We start from the raw sequence: 14,816 nt of genomic DNA on the forward strand, positions 1-14,816 counted from the left end.
CCTTTTTAACAAATCTTATTTTAGTTTATAAAAGACAGGCGATAAAGGAACGATTTTTTTCACTATCTCTGTTAAAACATCTGCTCTTGACAGAGAAACATTTCAACTATTTCTATTAACGAACATAATTGGATTATAAGACATTTTTAAAAACATTTTGAATATTCCAGTCGCGGTACCATTAATTGACGATATTGAATGACGCAAAAAATTTCAATAGAAATACAGAAGTCATGACGTATCAAATTAACTCTGCAGTAGTCGGAAATTTTTATTAACAAATCACTGTATATTAACTTTAAAATTTTAATAATAATACACTTACAGTTTGGGACTGACTGACAAAATTTCAATAAAAATATTAGAATTAAAGACATTAATATTTTCTCGGGAAAATATGAAATTTTTAAAAATATAAATTTTTCCATGAACCTTTTCGTATCACACACCATCTATTTCAATATAATGTTTAGTTATTTTCGGAATTTCTTCCAAATATTAAAATGAGTGCAAAACTACACAAAAAAAAATTTTCATTTTAATTTTAATTTTATTTGATTTTTTAACAAAAATCCTATTCATATTTTTTAATTTTATTTTATTCTTCTTAGACAAGAATTTTTTTTTTTTTTTCAAAATAATAAAAAATTTTGAAAAAAAAAAATTCTTGTCCAAGAGAAAAATATGTTTTGTTTTTGAGTTCTCGGCAACACAAAAACACAAAAAAAAATTTTTGTAAAAATAAAACAAAAACGACATTTTTCAATTTTAGCTTTTGTTAAATTACAACGGCATATCATTTTTTAAGAATTTTTTGTTTTCTATTGTAAAAAATACACGAACAGGTGAATATTTTATCTTTTTCTAACTTGTAGATAGTTGAAATCTGGTCTTCATTTGAATTTCTTTAAATTTTTTTAATTCCTTCTCTTCTCTATATATTTTCCAATATTTTCACATATTTTGGCAAATACATTCGATTTTAGATGATCTCATCTTACAATCCAAAATATCCAAAAAAAAAAAAAAAAAATATCCGAAACAAAAAAAAACCACATTGGCATGAAATATTTTAATTTATTCGCACATATTGCGTAAAAATTCAATTGAAATTGCATTCTTTTGAAATAATATTAAAAATGTAATAACTAAGTAACACTTTCAATGTCCGCAATTCTTAATAAAATACTAAAAATATATACATTATCAATAAAGGGTGTTTTCTAAAAATAATCGATTTTTTGAATTTGAGAATAAACAATTTTAGAAAGAAAATTTACTTTTAGGTTATCTGATCATGTGATCAAATATGAATTACTGCCTTGTAGTAATGGATCACTAAATCACCAATTACAAATTCAACATTGAGTTATGATATAAATAGTATATTTCACATATTATTATAAAAAATAATTTTGAGTCATCAAATCTCATGCTCTCGGCGATCAGTTGAAAAGCCCAAAATATGAAAATAATTGCTCACAAAACATATACTTTATTGACCTTCTCAGTCTCCGTCCACCTTTAGGGGTAAAATTTCACCACAATCATTTTTAAGCATATTTTTCGTGATTTCCAAATATTATTTGTACATAGAACGGAATATGGTGAACAAGTTAACTTTGAAGCTTCAAAATCTGTCAAAATAAATGAATTTTCATGTTGTATTATGCAAGAATATATTAGAGTAAGTCTTCCTTGAAGGTCTTCCTTAAATCTGCATCTAATCTATAGTTTTATCTACATTGAAATTGAGCTGACACAAATTTTAGCTTGTGTAATTGGAGTGGATGTGTGATGACGAGACCTGTAAAGAATCATGTTCAAAATGTCAAAAATAAAAACACCCGAAAATACAAACCGGAAAATATTCACCCTGTACTATTATTTTCTATATATAAATTTAAAAGAATATTGTTCCTATTACATATTATTATTTTAAAAATAATAATTAATGAGAGCAAGTCAATAAAAAATAGTAAATTGTGGAAATTATGTATGAACTGGAAAATGAAAATTTATTAACTGTTTCAATTTTATTAAAATTGTTTATGTATGTATATTTGTATGAATAGAATACATTTTGTATATTGGCAACACATCAATCATAATATTGTTTTTCATTAATAACAATTATTAATCATTAAATAATTTATGACTTTTTAAAAAATAATAAAAACAAAATTGTGTTAAAATAACATTTAAAATACAGTAGTTCTTTATGTTCAATTTAGTTCGAATAAAAATGACAGCATATATTAAATAGTTCATGAAAACTTATTATGTAAAATTAGTCATTGGAAGAATAACAGATTGCAACCACATCATTTAATGGGTAGAAGGACTATTCTTTAATCGAGGGGAATTCGGACAAACTCTAACAATACACAATTTAAAATTTGAGGCAGGAGTGTAAATTTGATGAATTATTGACATATCAGTTCCCAACTCATACAATTTCATAAATTCTATGCAGCCTTCTCTATTTTGATTCCAATCAATTTGGATCTGACCTCTCAATGTAAGACATAAAAATATTTCTTTACTCAACACTAAGCCGACATCCGCAATGCAATATTGTAAACAAACTAAACACTAAAATTTCACGATAATCACAGTCAGGTAGCTGAAAAATATCTGACTGTATTATTTAATCATGTTCTAAATAGCTTCCGTTATTATAATTTTGTTCAACAACAAATTATTATTTATCCGGTTATTGTCAATATTATACTTTTACATTTTGCTTTTAATTTGTACTAATTGAGTGAAAATCCACATGCGGATTATTTTTCAATTAATATAGTAACTTAAAATTTTCAAATTTAATTTTTTTTTTCAGTTTGGCTCATTTCCATTTATTCTAATAGCTTTCTATGTTTACTTTATCTAATTATTATGAAAAATATTAATACATTAAGATAAATTCTTATATATGTATACATACATACATATGAGCGTGTATGCAATCACTGTATTTACATAAATTCGCTATTTGGATAATTACGATGTGCGCGGTAAATATCACAAAAATTTTATTTTCAGTTAAATGATTATTATTTATTACAGTTATAATATGAATGTACACATAATAATTTAATAATATTTTGGCGCATATTTAAAATTCACATTGTATATATAAATAAAAATACTGAAAACATTTGCGAAAATATTTTATCAGTATTATGAGATATTGAAATTAAGGAAGAAATTAAGAATAAAATTAAATTTAATAGAAATTGCCATATAGTAATAAAAACATATTTTGCGATATAACAGAATTCGGCGACTTCTTTTTCATATTCATATTGGTTAATTATAATTACTAAACTGGTGACTGTATCATAATATACAATGCACCTTGCAACCGAATGATCTCAAATTAAAACCACGGTTCAACCATTGATAAAATTGTATAGTTTAATATCAAATGACAAAGTCATATAAGATATATCTTGTATATGTATTAAATTAACTACCACGTGCCCGCAGTACCTACTTTAATCAAAATACATTGACAAAACTGACGTTACCCATAACACATGTAAGCTCACAATCAGAAGAGTTTAGAGTTACACAAATTCGAAACAGATAAATTTCGGAAAAAGTCATCTCAAAATAATTGTGCTGATTGTTAAACTTACTCACCTATTCAATCATAACTAAAAATGAAATACAAAACAGAAGCAGAGAAATCTATGATACTGGAACTCTGATGAATTGAAGTATAATATTTATGTAACTATTTTCTACTAACAAAGAAATAGGTGCTCAACTCATATGGCCACGCTGCAGTTTAATTAGCAGAAAAAAAGAACAATTATTTCCCGCAATTTTTTTGTTTTGAAATTTTTAGAATTAAAATTTTACAAATTTTTTTTTTATTATACATAATGTACAAGAGTAATGTATAAATAAAGATTCATTAAATTTTCAATTCTTAAATATTTTATTAAAAAATGTGGTTTCTTTAATTTGTTTACTTAAAATTTTACTTATTTTAAATATAAAATGTATATATATCTCATTTAATTACAATCTATATTTATTTAACATTAAGTAATTATATTCAGATGAAAGAAAAATCTGAACATTGTTGAAATTATCGAAATTGATCAACTGAGCGAGATGAGTTCAATTTTTTTTTTCAATTTTTTCATTTTGTAATTCAATAAAAATTCAATTATATGCTGTTGCAATAAACAAATCTCGAAAATGTTTCAAATGAAAGAAATTTCCGACATTTTACTCATAAATCAAGTTGAATGTATAAAAAATTTGTGTTTAATTAATTGCGTTGGCTATAAATACTTATTTTACTATAGTTATAACTATATAATTTGTGTTTCCACACTATTTACTTACTTAATCTCTTGCAAATTATTTAATAATGATTTGGTATTATTTTAAATCAATGTCCAGTTCTATATTATACCTAGCTTGTTTTCCATTTCAAGTTTCATTTTGTTTAATTATTCCAAATTTGCTAAAACAAAAATTTGCCCCGAATTTGAAAACCTTATATTTGCGTCAATTTGAATTAATAATAGAAAGTGATCTCAAAATATCAAATATATTTTATTGTGCGAAAACTACCTCACCTGAAAGATACAAAACAATGTGAAGAAAGTGCTCTCAAAATTTCGAAACTCTTGCATTTGAAATGTGGAAGTTTTACACATGCCGGATACGAATTACAGAAAAATTTTATTAACTCGTGATTTCATAAACTTCAATGCACTTCAATTCTTGTATAACAAATTTTCGTTCACTGGTTTAACACTTGTATAACTTAATTTTATTTCACCTGATTACACATCGATTTTCATAAAAAAATATTAATAAAATTATAGAAATTTTATAGAAATTAAACCACAGGAAATTATAAATAACACTGTCTTGACTATTTCTTTGCAATGATGCCGAAAATTTTCCTATATTAATTAAATAATTTAAAATAGTATTATTAATTATATTATAAAAAAAAAATTAAAAATTCCTTGAATTAATAGTAATTTTAGCCGGATAAAAACTGAAAACGTAAGATATTAAAATTTTAAAAATATTGCACTGTAATTAATTGACATTGAAAATTTTCGAATTATTTTAATTCAGTATATATACATTATGATTATTATTAAATAAACAATTACCACCGCATAACTATTTTAAGGGTACTTCTGTAAAAAAAATAATTTCCCTTTGAATATATAGAACTTTTAAAGCTTTTGAAACATAATTGTTTACGGCATAAAATAATATTAGGAAATTTTAGAACAGAAGTTTTTGAATGTTTGTTATCCAGGATCGTTAGTTCTTTACAGTTCTGCAATGGCCAACATTATTTCAGCAGGAATTCTCATCAAACACAATAATATTCAATGCAATAGGAAAGACAGGTCATTGAAATAAGTACACTCTCTTAACAAACCCCTTCCGGCAAAGGGACAGCTAATAGTTACTGGAACCCTTCCAAAATTAACTACCTTTTACACTTCGAATCGGAAATGAATTTCAATAAACTCCTTCTCTGACGAATTAACGACTCCCTAGCTTGATCTTTACTCTCCCAATCAGAAATGTACTCACACAGAAAAATTTATTCACGTCATCCACCAACACAATGTTCTGAAAATCCGAACACATATCTTTTTTTAACCTTAACCAAACCGGATTTCTTTTATATTCATTTGATAACGCTGTATACCATATTATTAACACTAATACACAAATACACTATACATTTGAGTTAAATGCATATACGAGTCCATATATAAAATGATTACTAATTACGTAGACATTTTTTCATAGCAAATTTTTTCTACTCTTCTTTTTACTTTTACTTCATTTTATTAAAAATCTATTTATATTTTATAATATAGAAGAAAAAGAACCAAAGTAGAAAATTTAAAGAATTATAGCTTTATGACATTAACATAATTTTTATTTTTTAATACAATTTCTAAAAATAAATTTTGAAAAAAAAAAAAAATATTAAGTGTCAAAATATTCTCTCACCTTGTAGCATAAAAAAGTGCCGATGATAGCTGCTAGTATAATAAACACGTAAAATTCAAAAGAGATGTTGAATTATAATTGGAATAGAAATAAATGTCATTTCGAAATTTTGAACTCAGAATAAAAAAAAGAAATTAATTTCTGATTCTATAATTTCTGAACAAAACAAAGACCGTCATTATTTTGGAAAAGACTCAATTTTTTTTTTTTTTTATTTTTAAAAATATTTTTATGCATTTTATATTTTATTGCAATAATAAATTTTCGAAATTTATAAAAATTTCGAAAAACACAAAATATTTAATTGAAAACAACAGAAAAAAAAAATTAAATAAAAAATTCAAATCGATTTTTTTTTTTAAGTACTCTTAAAAAACTGCATCAGTTCTTTGTTTAAAAATTTTTTTTTGAATGTATTGCCGATGAGTAGGTAGGCAGGTATTTCTTCAATAATAATCTTGTTTTAAACATCAATTGAAACAAAGGAAAATATTGTTAATATTCACGAGCTACAAAATTAAAAAAATGACATGACAAAAAAAAATTATATTTAAATATATTTTTAAAAAATAAATAAAAAAAAATTAAAAATTTGTTTATCGAAGGCAAAGCTATCGAACCTATAAAATTGTGTCAAAATATTGGGACAACTAGAGGTTAAAAAATATTAAACAAATCAATTTGATATGCATGGTAATAAATTGCTGCACACTTTTAATTTTCCAAATATATTATTCGAAATTATATTTTCGTAAATAACGGTTCACTTATATTTTTATTTACGAAAATATAATTTCGCATAAACATTGACATTCGTTCGTAATTTTTAAATTTGTCATAATTTTTTTTACGACTAAAATTTTTCAATCAAGTTTGTGAGTTTTGAATTCAAACAGCATTGGTTAGCAAACTTTCCAAAAAGCAAACTTTTGAAAACAAGTTAAACAAGCAATGAATTCTAATAGATATAAGGGAGTGCCTATCATATAATATAATTTCTAAATCCGGAAATTCTATGATATCGAATATAATGAGGAATATGTCAGTCACCAGTCTACTTGAACATTTGTTTGTAATTTTGTTCGTATTTTTTCCTTGTTAAATCCGCTTGTATATCAACCCAAACCTAAAATAAATATTAAAATAAAAATATTACTTACTATTCTCCATTTATCGTAAATCTTTACTAGAAAATATTCCAAAAATTGCCGTCTTAACTAAGGAAGCAAAATTATCAATTTGAATTTATTCATTCCTATTTTATCGGTTCAAGTATTCATACCTCAAACTAAACATAAGTAATTTTAATATTAAATTAAAATATTGCTAAACGTTCCTTGTCATATTTTTGAATAACTAAAATCATCAGCTAAAGCTAAATCATCATATGTATACCATATTATAATCTTATAAATATTTTGAATATATAAAGTGCAAAGTAAAAATAATATTCATATAAATACATCCTTGAAGGAAGGTCAAACTAAGAAAAAAAACTAATTTTAAAAAAAAAGACACTTTCTCTAATGATATTTAGCCAAAATAGATGAAGGATTTTAATGCAACCACCTTCTTCTCATTTTATTTTCCTTGCTTTTTTTTTTTTTTAACAAAATATTAGTTCAAGTATATTCAAATTACTTAAAATATTTAAGTTTTAATGAGCATATAAGTGTGCAACCATATTTTGGTTTGACTAACATTTCTAATGTGCATATTCATAGTATTTTAACTCTATATAATATACAATTTATATACTAATTAAAAATTTTCTAAATTCAAGTTTACTATATAATAGTTTTATAATCATTGCAATACTATGTACACGTGCTGTATGTATTATATATATTCTATAACATTCATTTGTTGTTGTATAGTTAGACTAGCCGACTAAGTTACATGATAATGAAATAAAAACTATGAAAATTTCCGGTGGCGGTAATTTTTCGTGTATTTTAGAATATAGGAAGTCTAATAAAAATTTTATAAGAAAAATTTATTTTTCAGTTTTACCGAATATAACAATGATATTGCAATCAAGTTCTTCTTATATGCGTGACTTGAATCTAGAACTCGAAATTTTCTTTAAAATCGGATTGATTGAATGAGTGTTGTCAAAAATGTTTTTTTCATAATCGATTTTTCACTATTTTTAATTTATTTACGATATTTATAGCTTTATTATGATACGAGTGAATGTCAGCCACTCTTTTTATAGTCACTTTTAAATTGGAAATCTCGTTCTTTCAGATCTTCTCATTTTTATTTAAAACATTAACTGAACTTTCAAAAACAAAATGCTTCTCACTTGAAAAAAAAATCTTCATTTGAAGAATTCATTCATTTATATGAATACATGATACTCACTTGCAATTTACTCACTGAAATTTTTTCTCATTCGGTTGCATAAGTTCTTACAAAATTTGATTTCACACAGTGTTAAAATTATTATATAATACTACAAAAATTTTAATTTTTCATTACATTAACTTAAATGCTTACTATTCCATGGATCATGAATTAAGAAGAAATTTTATATGAACACAAACATTTGCCCAAAATTATGAGATGGTCTTAAAATAAAAATTCTGTCTACATAATATTTTCGATGTATGAGTTCTATGCAAGTAGTAGAAGACTATAATTAGTTAACCGTTTCGTTTTTAATGCAATTAATGTAATTCAATCAATTGATAAAAATATTTAAATTTTGACTTTTTTTAAATTTTAAAGATTTTTAATGTTCAAATTCTCCAAATGTGTTTTGGACTAAAATTAAACTATTGTAGCATACTAACGGCATCGTCCCGATTTCTTTTTCAGTATGCTAAAGGAATTGCCAAGCGTTTCCTTCCTACTCAGTTTTGGATTTGTACATAAGATTTGTTACAATAGTTTTATTGGTGAAATTTACCATTTTTATCGGATTTTTTACTTGATTATGAAAATTTGTTTATCATACTAAAGGTGTCCAATAGATTTTTTATTGATTTACTAATTTTGATCGTGTTTTCTCTGATTAAAACTTAAACTCCACAGAATACTATCTTAGAGTATAATCAGACATACTAATTTTTTTTTATAAATGTTACCAACACAATTTTATAATGTAAGAACCTTGTACCTTAAACAAATCGTGTATGATATGTAAGTTTTGCGCAATGTTTGGGTTTTTCACTAATTTTACAAATGTAATCACTTTTCTAAATGCATTTTTATTCAGACATAAAAAAAAACACAAATATTCATTTTATCCAGTTGAAAACGGAATTCCATATAAAAAACATCTCTTATTCTGAGATCTAGAAATTAGGAAGGGTAGAAATTTAAACAAAATTTTGAAAAATAAATTAACAAAAAAAAAATGATTAAAATAATTAAATATTACACATTATTATTAATTTTAATTTACATTAATTCAATTAATTGTACATTGGATTTAAGTAAATATCAAGGTGATGTTAATGTATTAGAAATACTTGGTTTTAAACCACAAATTGAAGAAAAATTAAATGTATTTACACGTTTACAAAAGAATTATAATAATAGAAATGCACGTTATTGGAAAAATTCAAGTGATATTATAATATTAAAATCATTTACATTAGAATGTATATTTCGTATTGATTATACAATTAAAAGATTTTTAATGTCAGCAAAAGAAAATCGTTTTCGTATATTTTCATTAGAAGATATTGAAAATTCAAAAAATGTTATTGAAGTTGGTTTAAAAACAGTTGATGGTCATATTAATTTTTATACAATGTCAAAAACATTTGATGAAATAAAACGTGATGAATATTATTTAATAAAAATATATAAATTAGATCCAGATGAATGGTATAAATTAGTTGTAACATATGAGAATGGTAATGTTGAATATTGGGTAGATTGTTATCGTAAAGAGACATTTGCACAAATATTTCCAACTGAATTATCAGTACATTATTCTAAAACACAAAAAGCATTTAATTTTAATATTGGTTTATCATTTAGTATTGATAATCAAAATATTATTCAAAATGATTTTGGAAATGTAAGTAAACATTTTATAAAATTAAATATAAACTAAATAGTCTGAAATTGAAAATTATTAGGGTATTAAAAAAAAAATTTTTAATTTCAATATTTTACTTCCAAAACAAATTCAATAAAATCATTTGGATTTCTTAAGTTTAATACGAGTATGTTCGGAAATAATTAAAAAAACTTTAATAACTTCTATTTCATGACTATTTTATTAAAATTTTCTTAAAAATTTTTTTTTCCATACTTACATTTTTCTCTAAATTTAATTCTAGTTTGATATTAAAAAGATGATGTTCTATACTGGATATTTTCGACCATACGAAACAGATTGCAGTGAACGTCCAACTTAAAAATTATAAAATATTTACTTAAGTGCACATAATATTTTTGATCTTAAAATATTATATAAATATCATAATTTTAAATATTTAATTAATTATAATATTAGTATAATAATAATAAAAAAATTATTCTTAAATTTAATTAAAGAAATAATTAAAAATTCTACTGAAAATTGTAAGAGAATGAAAATAAATATATTTTATATTTAAAATTTTCCTGGGAGAATGAAATGTGTGAAAATGGAATCAAGTGTTATATTAAATATAGAGTAAATTGTATTAATGTAATTATTGTATTACTTAATATTAGGAAATAATTTCTCTAAATTATTATGTAAATTATTTAAAATAAATAGTAAAAATACACAGTAATTATTTCATTGTTTAAATTTTTGATTGCAATATATAAATCACACTTTAATTCAAATACTTAAATTTGATTATCGAATGAAATCTGGAGGATTTAACAATACTTAGACAAAAGGGAAAGAAACTAGAATCAAATATGAAACATGTACTATTTAAGCACTAGATGTCAAAATTACTTCGGCTTTGTATTTGATTTTGTAACTCAGCATTTTCTTGTTCGTTTCCACATAAATTTTTCACATACTACTCGTAGTACATAAAAGATTTCATAAATTATATTGAAATTTTTCATAAAGAAATTTTTCAAGTATATGCAAAAAAAATTTTTTTTTTTTTTTTACCAAGAGGAAGGGTGAAAAATCTCGAAAGACACTGCCGGACGAAAAGCAGTAGTGTGGAACTTTAATCCACTAAAAAACACCCTCCTCAAAATAAACTATAAAACTAGTCGGAAACGACTAACTCTAATCTTTTTGATTATTTACAAGCTTTTGATCTGGCACAATAGCGTACTAAGCACTCATTGCCCCAGATAAAAAACCTTTAACTAACTCGAGAGGTGTCGTACGATTAAGTCTCCTAACAAAGTTTTCATTATCAACCAATCGAGCCGCCTCAATGTTGACATGATTGGATTAACGCATTTTATGATTGGCTGCTTGCTTTTTAATTTCATCTGTGACACTTAGGATCGTGAGATCCCTGTGTATATCGGCATTACGAACATACCAGGGGGCGTTTACAATGTCTATTCTGAAATCTTTGTATAGATTGGATATAAGTCTGCGCAGCGCAGCCCCATAACTGAATACCGTAAGCCCAGACAGGCTTAAATATTTGATTATATATCAAAACTTTGTTGTATATTGTCAATTTAGAACGCCTCCCCAAAAGCCATTCAAACTTTCTGTATTCCTCCTCTAGTTGAGATCTCGTTTTCTTTATGTGCTCCTTCCATCTGAGCTTAGTGTCCAACGTCATTCCCAAATACTTCGTCGTGTTTGCGGACGGAATAAAGACACCGAAAATGAATTGTCAATTTTCCTATTAGTGAAATTTGTGTACTGATTTCACCTGATTGCAATTTCTGTGTAGATTCATTTTCATTCCGTCCTATTGCGATAACTGCTGTATCATCAGCAAATGTAGCTGTTGTCACTCCTTTCGATTCAGGAATATCACCTGTGTATAGCAAGTACATATAAAAAATTTGTAATATTTAAATATTTTTAAAAAATTGTAAATTTTGTAGCTTTATTATGCATGGTAAATTCCCTAGCATTTGCTGTATTATTATTTGCGGCGAATGGTTTTAATCACCACCAATTTATGCAATGCGACAGCATTGTACAATATTGAAAGTATTTAAATGTATAAATTTTCACAATAAAATTTTGCACATTTTTGACAAATTCGCTTACTTGTCCCATCGTTATTTCATTCACCAGATTTTTTATCGAATTCGAAGAAATATGACGAATTTGCCATATGTAATTGGCTAACTGTCAAGTGCCCTTTAATTTACGAAGATTTTTGGCATTTCGTTCCGGTTAGCCAAACCTGTTAGGAAAACGCAAACCTGCAAACGATCTCTGTATGACCTCATGTCTTCCATCCATCTTCTTTCTTCATGCCCAGCTTTGACAAAGAACAGTCGGAGATGCCTTGGGTCATTTTGTTTTTGCGAATTATGGACACGTTGAATAGACCTTAGCGGTGTCATAACGAGTCAATCTGTATATTACAATAGTCACGTCAACCTAACTTAACCTAAATTACTAAACTGTTATATTGACTAAATTTTTCAGTAAATTCGCCATACATAATAAACTTATTAATAACAAAAATATTTTCATCTTATATTGTCATAATGTGAATGGTTATTATTGTGAGTGTGAGCAAGTGTACATGAAGCTGAACAGCACAATATTTTTTCTCAATAAATAATATTAATATTAGAATCTGTTTAAATTCTGGATGAAATTTGAACTTGAATAACTTGGTTTTATTATATTATTAAATTTTTTCTTAATTTTGAAAAATAAATTTTAAAATGCCCCTTTAACATTTCGGAAAAGAAAAACTCAAACTTAACACAAAAATACTTGTTTTTTTTTCTAAATTTTAAATAGCTTTGAATATTTTATAATAAACTTTCAAAAACATTAATAACATTTTTTGTGAAAACATAAACATATTTTCTTACACCACATCCATAAAAACCAACAATAATTGTAAAATTTTTTACAATTTCATTCAATCAAAATTAAATTGTAAAATATTTATTTTTAATAAATAAATAATTTATGAGGAGTGAAGCAAGCATCTGAAATGCCTGCTGCTTCAATTGAACGTTTCTCAATTTTTTTCAATTTTGTTTATAATTACATATATGTATGTATGTACATGCCTTCCCCAAACATGTATTTCAAGATCAAATTGTTACAATGAAAAGTTTACAAAATTTACATACATAAGTACAAAAAAATGAAAAAAAAGAAATTGAAAATTCTTTTTAAATTTTTTTTATTTTGATAAACTCAAAGAGTTTTTTTTTTTTTTTTAATTTCTGAAAATACAAAATTTTCTAGACTTTTTTTAAAAACAAAAATTTATTTGTAATTGGCATTTAATTTTTCAAAATGTTTTGTGTTATTTACAAAGTTAGTATCGAACAAAAATTACTTTTAAAGAGCACATTTTTCGCAACCGAGAATGGGAACTTTGAAATTTTTATAGAATTTGTAGAATAAATATGTTTTGAATAACAGCAGTGCCTACATTGAATTACCTTAATTATTTTTTCCAGTCCTCATCAGAAAAGTGTAAAATTGCTGAATTATTATTAACAGCAACATCAATATTATCTCTAATTAGGTCTATGACCCTGTTGCATATACATTACATATATACATGTATTTATATTTTAGATATTCTTATTTAAACAAAAAACCCTAAATCAGCCTTCGCTAAAATGCAACCCATTCATAACTTAAAAATGCGGCCCATCATTCTGCTTGCAAGAAAAAGAAAATATTCTATTGCGATTGTCTAAAATTGAAAAATTAGATACAATAAATTTGGTTAGAAAAGCAAACTAATACAGGCGCATTATGAATAAGGGCATTGAAACGTTTGTTTTTACGAAAATACCATACCATTGCCGATTTTAATAAAACATATTGCATGCAATAAGTTATATACAACATGTTTATATAACACATTACATTCTGTTCGAAAATAATTTCAAACAAAATAAAATACTCCATTTTATTTCTATAAGTGGTTTCTAAAAAATTTTCATAAATTTATTTTAAAATTCAAAATTTATAGATTTTATTTTTGTGATAAACTAGCAATAAGGCAAACAAAAAAATCAATTTTGTATAGCAAAAAGTAATTGTAAATTGTTTTCTTCAATGATGTTATATGTTGTTGTTCAGACAGTATCAAACTTTTTAATAACAAAATTCCAATAGTATAATTACTATACATATAAAATGTATACCTATACTTAAAATATTACATAAAACATGGCTACTTGTTGATTTATTGGATGAAATTTAAATATAGAATATCTAATTAGAAAATTTGAAAAATTAATCATTTTGGCTCTAGAGTTCATTGTGAGAAATGGCGAAGTGAGAAACAAAGGGAAATTTGTTTAGGAAAAACACTCCGAATCTAGTATACACCGATGACGTCACTATTATATCAAAGAATTTAACGGCGTTGAGGGAGAATTTTAACAATTTAAAGAAAGAATTAGGAGCTCTTGGACAACATATAAATATTGATAAAACTAAATACATGTGTACCACAAAAAGAGGTATTAACCCAAATCAAGATTTGACGATTGGCGAAACGTAAATAGACAGGGTCGAGAGTTCAAAGTACCTGGGTGCAATAGTTACGAGCAAAAATGAAATATCGGTGGAAGTAAGTAACAGAGTATTACAAGGTAATAAAGCGTTTTATGCACTGCGTTCGCCGTTCACCTCTCATCTTCTTCCACAATAGCTGAAGTTCAAGCTCTATAAAACACCTTAATAAACTTAG

General features: G+C 24.9%; 2 protein-coding genes across 3 annotated transcripts in view; both read left to right on the top strand.

Annotated features, from left to right (window-relative positions):
• The window catches only part of LOC129615591 (D-beta-hydroxybutyrate dehydrogenase, mitochondrial), an 82,914-nt gene that overhangs the window by 6,856 nt on the left and 61,242 nt on the right, over nt 1-14,816 (top strand). The window lies entirely within an intron of this gene.
• On the top strand, nt 9,303-10,630 carry LOC129615592 (uncharacterized). Its single transcript, XM_055530861.1, has 2 exons — nt 9,303-10,054; nt 10,320-10,630. The coding sequence occupies exons 1-2, from the start codon at nt 9,383-9,385 to the stop codon at nt 10,395-10,397; spliced, it is 750 nt and encodes a 249-aa protein (XP_055386836.1). The 5' UTR covers nt 9,303-9,382; the 3' UTR covers nt 10,398-10,630.

This window comes from Condylostylus longicornis, unplaced genomic scaffold, assembly GCF_029603195.1.
Source record: "Condylostylus longicornis isolate FDR11 unplaced genomic scaffold, ASM2960319v2 ptg000137l, whole genome shotgun sequence".
NCBI classification, from domain to species: domain Eukaryota; kingdom Metazoa; phylum Arthropoda; class Insecta; order Diptera; family Dolichopodidae; genus Condylostylus; species Condylostylus longicornis.

Excerpts from the sequence above, each read along its gene's own strand:
- LOC129615592 (XM_055530861.1), top strand. The coding sequence starts at position 9,383 with ATGATTAAAATAATTAAATATTACACATTATTATTAATTTTAATTTAC. Across the intron at positions 10,055-10,319 it reads TTCAAAATGATTTTGGAAAT|TTTGATATTAAAAAGATGAT; the intron begins GTAAGTAAACAT and ends ATTTAATTCTAG.